General features: G+C 47.2%; 2 protein-coding genes across 2 annotated transcripts in view; one reads left to right on the forward strand and one right to left on the reverse strand.

The window, feature by feature from the left end:
- LOC125957080 (UDP-glucose 6-dehydrogenase) overlaps positions 1-6,908 on the reverse strand; it is a 10,668-nt gene extending 3,760 nt beyond the window's left edge. The window contains exons 1-2 of the mRNA XM_049689501.1: positions 6,599-6,908; positions 3,763-4,401 (exon numbers count right to left, since the gene is read on the reverse strand). Of these exons, the coding sequence (XP_049545458.1) occupies positions 3,763-3,921 (159 nt within the window). The 5' untranslated portion in view covers positions 3,922-4,401; positions 6,599-6,908. The remainder of the gene's footprint in view (positions 1-3,762; positions 4,402-6,598) is intronic.
- Positions 6,909-7,064: 156 nt separating this feature from the next.
- LOC125957081 (probable deoxyhypusine synthase) overlaps positions 7,065-7,500 on the forward strand; it is a 1,242-nt gene continuing 806 nt past the window's right edge. The window contains exons 1-2 of the mRNA XM_049689502.1: positions 7,065-7,302; positions 7,373-7,500. The exon at positions 7,373-7,500 is cut by the window's right edge and continues 806 nt beyond it. Of these exons, the coding sequence (XP_049545459.1) occupies positions 7,105-7,302; positions 7,373-7,500 (326 nt within the window). The 5' untranslated portion in view covers positions 7,065-7,104. The remainder of the gene's footprint in view (positions 7,303-7,372) is intronic.

Genomic DNA, 7,500 nt, shown 5'->3' on the forward strand with positions numbered 1-7,500 from the left:
GTGCTGGTTGATATGTAAATATGAAATTTCGCAAGCTAAGAACGACTTTATAAACGACATTCTGAGCATCCTTCTTTCGAACGTAGATAAGAAGTTTCCATTGTTCTATGGACAGGGTGCAAGTATCGAAGGCGTATGTGAGCACTGGTACTATAAGCGTTTTGCAACCATCGTTTACCTTCGGTTTTACGCTCCGCGGACTTATAAACTTTATTACTTAAGCATAAACAATTTGCCATTACACTTTGCTTTTACGCTTCACTCGCGATTCTTCAGATGTTGAACAAGGCCACCTTCTGTAAACAAGTTACAAGGTGTTTACTACTGTTACTAACTACCCGTGAACTTGTAACATTCTCTCGTTGTTTTTGAACAAACAACGGTTACTCTGATCCCGGTTAAATAGAGCATAACCAATTAATGTTAATCTGTCACTTAATTCCAATTAGTGTTCCTTTTTCTAATAAAAATCTTGAAGCTGTATTAGCTATAAAAACAACAGAGATAGATTTCCTTCATTTAATTTCGAATCAGTTAGCTACTGTAACTATGAAACAACATTTGCCGTGCGTGAAAGTTGAATAAGGAATTGTTTTGTGAATCAAAACTTCTCATGTTGCAAGGAAGTCATAGATTACTACGTTCTCCAAAACGACATCAAATATCTGGCTTTGTTGGCCCTTAGGACCCCTCATATGCTTACGCAAAGGGATTGGAACAAGAAATGTCGTTGGATTGTTATCTCAAAAGGGCCTATTACACGCCGATCTTACGTTAATAACACGCATATTCTCCACGACCCCTCCATTCATGATGATTCACACTCATTTATGACCGTTGCATCTATCTACTTCAGGCACCCGGCCAACCTCATAACCCAACTATCGTAGATATACGTGTACCAGCTTACTAGCGTACGGAACGAATTAGTTTAACACACATCTGGTACAGACCTCCCACTTTGTACCAGAGGCAAAAAAAAAAACAGCCGAAATAAGCCGACTCCTTTCACCGCGTATTCGTGATGCGGTTATGTAAACCCAGACCCCATGCCCCGTTGGGGTCAGTGTTGAGGTGCCGCCAGTTGTTTATTTTTTGCCTTCCGGTCAAGAGTCACCACTTGACCAGCGGGACCAGCGGGTCAGCGGTAGCTAGAGATCCAAATGGAAAATTATGAAACCCCAAAACATTTGCATTTTAGATGTCTGTGGACTCTAGCTGTGCCTATAATATGCTCTCTAACAACCCGGGAAAGGCGGTTTATGGTTCGCTTCAGGCATCTCTAACGGATGTCAAGTTAGGCAACGGATGTTCTAAACGGTTCGTTGTTCAGCCCTTGGCAAGTAAAATCCTCGACAAAATCGCCAATGTGAAGCTCCGATTCGATGGCTGCGGCCATCAGAAGGACAACGAGAACAACAGTTTTTTTTAAGAAGGTCTTAAATGCACAGACAAGGTCCACGGATATGTAATGGTGTATATATCGACGCAATTGCGCACCCCCGATACACGGACCCAAATATCAAACCGAAACGTGACATGATTTCGATTCCACCGCTCAACGTGTACGTGTTGGTGGTAAGATACCTGGGCTGTAACCGGCTCCTGCTGCAGTCATTGACTTTGAACGGCGACATGAATTGAATTGCTGTTGGGGTTTTTTCGCAGACGAATGCAAGCCCATGAGCTCATGGTCAATGACAATGATCGTCGGCGGTGGTTTCTGTCGAAGAAATGGCAACGAGTTCTTGTCGGTTTGCAGTTTACGCTTGAACGCGTACATGCATGCATGGCGCCAGCGGCAGGGTAACGTGTGGTTCATCTGCTGAAAGATGCAACGACAAAGAGCGCTATCGGGTGCTGCTCGATAGTACTAGTATCATATAAGAATGTAGTAGGCAACGATCATTCATCGGTAGCTATCGATCCGTTATCCGAGTGCACATTGAGTTTGGACAAAAGATTAGGAACAGGATTACCGTTAGTTTGGGCTGCAGCGAGTCCAGTGCTAATTCCCTACAATTAACCAGACCAACTATCACCACCTCGAGGTTTTAGAAAATTATTTTAGCTTCCAAAAATTCTATTTTTGATATACTCGTCGACATGGTTTGTGGTGCGCTAACCAGTTATCTCGCACAAAACGAAACCACAACTATCAACTCAACAGCGAATTGCATTCTGAATACAACCGTAAATCAAAACTCTTTCCCTTCCAGGAACAAAGATTAAGCAGCGGGACGAAACGAAACGTAAAAAATAATCTGACTAGCAAGTTCTGAAATGAAACCGGGTAAGGCCAAAAGTATGGACGAACAAGGCAACTGACGGAGAAAAACAAAATATCTTAATAGCAGTTCTCATGCGATGTGTTTTACCACATGCTACAATCATGCCAGTGACCGCCGAAACAACATCACGCGGCTACTCAGCACGGGACGGCGACACACAGATGCGATAACATCGTGTTTCCGTCTGCAGAATGCTGTGCTTGTGTGCGGACGTCGTTCTTATCGTGCTTAACACGATGTGCAACTCACTTTGCAGCGAAACTCATTGTAATGGCCACGAAGAGGAGCTATGGTCAGAAGATTAGGAAAAGAGCGTCTTTTATCCAGTCACCGCTGTTCAAATGAAGATGTATCCGACCCGACGATCCGAATGAAGATGGAAACGGCCGAGGTTTAAGAAAAAAAATCTTTCTAATCGTTGATAATTAACATCTATTTACTCTTCGATTCGTCGTCGAGTGGTTGTACAAACACTCCAGACTCGAGAGTGTGTGACCGTCCTTAGTCCTCTAATGGCACACTTATGGGAATTTTACGCTCAAGTGTACGGAAGAACCAGATCTGTTTCAAGTGGCCACGAATGTCTGGTGGGAACTGAACACCATTTCGCATCGCTCAATGAAACGCCACATCGGTAGGGATGTGTCCTCTAAACGGCGGATAGTCACATCCGCCCGCCAAAAAACCACAATCCGAATATGATCCGAAAAACCCGATGGCCAAACCATGTAAAGCAGTAGGCAGATATCGAAGGTCTCTACCGCCGGTGGTGGCCAGTCTCGTGACCGATCAAATCGATGCCAAATTCCGACGTTATTTTACATAAATTACGTATTGCCCGTAGGACACAACAGCGCACGGACTAGAGAGGCCACCGTCCGGTGTAGCAGGATGATTCAAAGCAACGGTGTTTTGTGTGTTTAACCGGTTCACCACGTTACTGTGCGAACTGAAGATCATTGGCGAAGTGTTGGGCGAAAAAGCATCAAAAGAGAAAATTAAATGTTTAGCTAATTTGCGTTGCCAGCGGTGCCTTGTCGGATACCGTACCGGACGAAACGAGAGGAGTCCGCTAGACAGCGAATCGCGCAACCGGGGACCATGTGTGCACGGTGCGAAGACGACCTTAACCGACTTATGGAAATGATATTGTTTTTCGTTAAGCGGCAGTCTCCGCGCAGGAGTTATGTTTGTTTCTATCGCCCGGCCCCCGGGCGGGATTCGAATGGTTTGGCATAATAGGATGGTCAGTTCCAAAGGAACAAGGCCGACGGAATGTACCGTATTTTCTGTCACCAAGTGACACGTTACGAATGTAAAAGACCTTGCCATGCCTAGAGTTTTTTCGCCGTTCAAACTGTCAACTACAAGATATAGCGATATTGAAATGACCGATCGTTTGCGTTTCTCAAGAACAGTAATTGCATTCTTGCCGGTGTTATGCAGACCAAGTTCCCTTATAATAACTTACCTCATAGATGGGCAATTTATCGGAGTTCCACTGAGCTATTCGTTCAGTGCTGCGATCGACGACCGTAATCCTGATGTCGGGACACTTGAGCGCCATCACGCTGCACGTTGGCCCACCAACGTACCCGGCCCCGATGCAGCATATCTTCGAGATAACCATCTCGTTTGCGAATAAACACACTACGGAATGCACCGGACTTGCAACAGGCCACGTGTCTCACGATATCACCAACGGTTTGCAGCAAGCGTCTTTGCTTATCACTCTGCAGCGTCCGTCCAGTTCCTTTTTGTTACACAAACGCACACGGTTTTAGCTGTTAACACGGGAAAAAGGGAACGAAACTGAGCCACTGGTGTCCTTGAATCGTCACACATCCAATCCCAGCGAAGGCTTCTGCACAACTGATCGCGACGATCCGCCCGAAGACCAGAAGGCCGCCTAACCATGGATCCACGGAGTTCCAATGCGGCGTACACTGTGTGGTGGCGTCGTCGTCGTCGTCTTCGTCGTGGACTCGGATCAAGCTCACGGGGACTACCACCTTCTCCTTCCTCTCATAGGCAGCATAGCCATTCCATTCAAAGTAGGATCACCGGTAGGCTCGTACGCTCTTGCCTCGCTTCCCTTTGGCCGAGAGACCTGCGAAAGTGAGAGATGCGTTAATGTTTTATCGTTTTAGAGCAAAGGAATGCCATTGTTTCCACGTGGGATACGCAGGCGTTGATGATATATCGAACTGGAGAGCATATTTTATCAAAAATAAAGATTTACATCAACACTAGCATGGTTCAAAGGCGCGTAGGACTGTTTAAAGAGCTTATTGGGGTCAGTGAGTCAGTATTAGGCGACTTGGCTTATGCAACGCTTTATACCATGCGCGTAGAAGAGGCTTCCCTAAGATGCCATTAAGGGAGTCGTACACAACAAGCCAAAAAGAGCCGACTAGTGTAAATAGAAAGCTCAATTGCCACCGGCGCAGCATGGTGTATGCAAACACCCAACTCCGCGCACAAGTTTAAGATCGTGTTTAATTCGTGCGATCAAGCTGCTACGAATATTTGAAATGTTTAATGCTAGATCGAATTCGCGATTCTAGACTAGCGAACACCATCACTTTTGAGCAAGGTATATTCTTTAAATGATTTCTGCTTCAAATCCTGCACAAAGGAACGTTATGCCCAGCACCTTAAGTCATAGCAACCCGTTTCTTACGACACCAGCGGTGACTGTTATGAATTTATTGTTTGCCTTTTCCAGCGCACATGAACTGATTTCAGTAGCGTCGATAGTTTGGTACGAAATTTAAATCTCTGATGACCAAATTCTTAGCGAAACTAATCTGTTATGTTGTGTTTATGAGGTCTTCGTTCATTCATATCCCCATTGTCATCCTCTGATAATAAGGGATGCTGCTCGCTTGAAAGCATAAATGCAACCAATTTTGCGGAGCGGTTTCCTCTCATCGATACCGCGATGGTGGTTTCTTTTTGAGGCAGGTACTTAGCAAATAATTTGTGTCCGAACTTTACCGAAGGTCATGTAAAACATAATTTTCAATCAATGAGAAGCAAAACGATGACGCGTTAACCGTGGCATCCGGACGATGGCAATTACATTTAATTGGCAGCATAAACTTTAGCCAAACAGATGACGAGTAGATTTGGCCACATAAACCGCATCATAATTAGCAAAGCATTCGCGCGCGCGCTCGGTTGGCATGCTTCCGCCCGTTACTATGCGCCCTCCGTGCTATTCCTATTAAGGCAGATGATGCAGTAACGGGGGCCGTTGTGTTTAAAAGAGGACGGAAGAGAGAAAACATTTTAAGATGAGAACAAAGCCCATCGCGAGAGTTCAGTTCGAATGTTGCGACTTGCGGGCCTTCCAACCTCCTCCGGTGGAGCCGGTTAGTGAAGAAGACTCGCTCGCAGCAGGCCTGTAGCTGCAACGGAAACCCGTGCGCTTCTCAAGGCCACAAGTTCAAGAACACCGGTCGGAAGCGGGGATCGATACTTCATCATATGCTCGGGGGGCCTGAGTCTGAGCAACTAGAACAGGCAGTCGCAGAACACACCGCTACCGTCAGTACGGTCACTGCAGAGATCAATCGATGAAGCAACCGTACGCTGCGCCTACTACTACTACGCTACCGTGCAGTCCTCCTGCTCCTCCACGGGTCCCTTCGACTACGCTGCACACCTCATGGCAAGCAGAGACCTACAGCAACGTGAACCTTTGGGGATGATGGGGTTGTCGTACAGTACAAAAACATGCACAGAGCATAAATCGTGCAAAACACGCGCCATTATTCAATTTCGGCCCATCCGGCGCCCTTCGACGGATTGAGTTGCCTCCATCTGCTTCTTCCTCCGTCCTCGTCGGCCGCGCCCCCTCACAAGAGATGGTGCAATTGATGGGGAGGCTCGCCATTTTAGGTCGAGCTGTGCGACTGACTGACCCGTTTTTGTGGATGGCCTTGGCCTCGACAAACGGACGGACGGACGGACGGACCGACCGGGAACTGCAGTGTGTATGTCTAGTGCCCCTCATCCGGATGAGTTAGAATGCGCGACATGCGATGCGGTATGAGAGATTGGCAACGTTTATCAGTAATTTGCTGCAGCAATCAACGAACGCTGCTTCTGTTGGCTTGGTAACCGCCACCCACCGTCACCACGAGACCTGCTTTTCAGACGCAAGCATCCCCTTCCTTGGGGATTTTGGGGTTTACCGCGGATGATGATTCACATTTCCGTGGAACTATATTCACGTGGGGACGGGTAGCACTCCGTATTGGTCGTCACCTCTCGGGATGGCCGGATTAAGATCTGTTTACCTTTCGGTTCCGTGGAATTTTATGGCTCACTGCACCTGCTCGCTGGTTGCTGGACGTTACTAGGGAGAAAACACTAGAGAAGAACCACAGCTCGAGCTCGAGAGACCGAAACTCGCGAAACGCGGACATAAACCCGTAAACCGAGAAAGCGACCGAGAAACTCGCGAACCGAACCGCGCGAGGACGCAAGAACTTTACGGCTCCGGCAGGCTGGATGCGGATGCGTGTCCAGCACTAGCGGGAATCCGTTTTTTCTTGGAGAACACTCTTTTTCACTAACTTAATCACTGACTACTTTTCATTCACTATTTTACGCCTACCCGGCCCACTACAAAGTGATGCAAAAATGACAGTTGCAGTGTAGCGACACGTGTAGACCACCCTTCAGCACAGCTGATTTTGACGCGGTCTTCAGGGTGAAGCGACACGAACAAAATGCCCCTCGCGCAATCAAAACAAACAAAAATCCGATTTTACCGCATGGTTTCGTGGTTTTCCGAGGCAGGATGGAAAAACCAGAAGAACCAGCGTTAGCCAAAGAGGCCGTTCTACAGGAAAGCACCAAACTACCGACAGATACCCCAATAGTGCGAGGTTACGATTGGAATGATGGGTACGATTACAGTAAGCTGTTCAGCACGTACCTCCACAGCGGTTTTCAGGCCACGAACCTCGGCAAGGCCATTGAAGAAATCCGTAAAATGGTATGTGCATCAGGTAGCTAGGTGTGATCAGTGTATTAAAGGTTTCGCTTGTTCACTGTCTCCACCGTAGATTGACGCCAGACGTGTCCCGCTGCCCGAAGACAAGTTGGACGAGTACGAGGAAGACGAGTTCATCAAGCGGCGCTCGAGTTGCACCATCTTTCTCGGTTACACATCCAACATGGTATCGGCTGGTGT

The sequence above is a fragment of the Anopheles darlingi genome, chromosome 3, assembly GCF_943734745.1.
Source record: "Anopheles darlingi chromosome 3, idAnoDarlMG_H_01, whole genome shotgun sequence".
Classification (NCBI taxonomy): domain Eukaryota; kingdom Metazoa; phylum Arthropoda; class Insecta; order Diptera; family Culicidae; genus Anopheles; species Anopheles darlingi.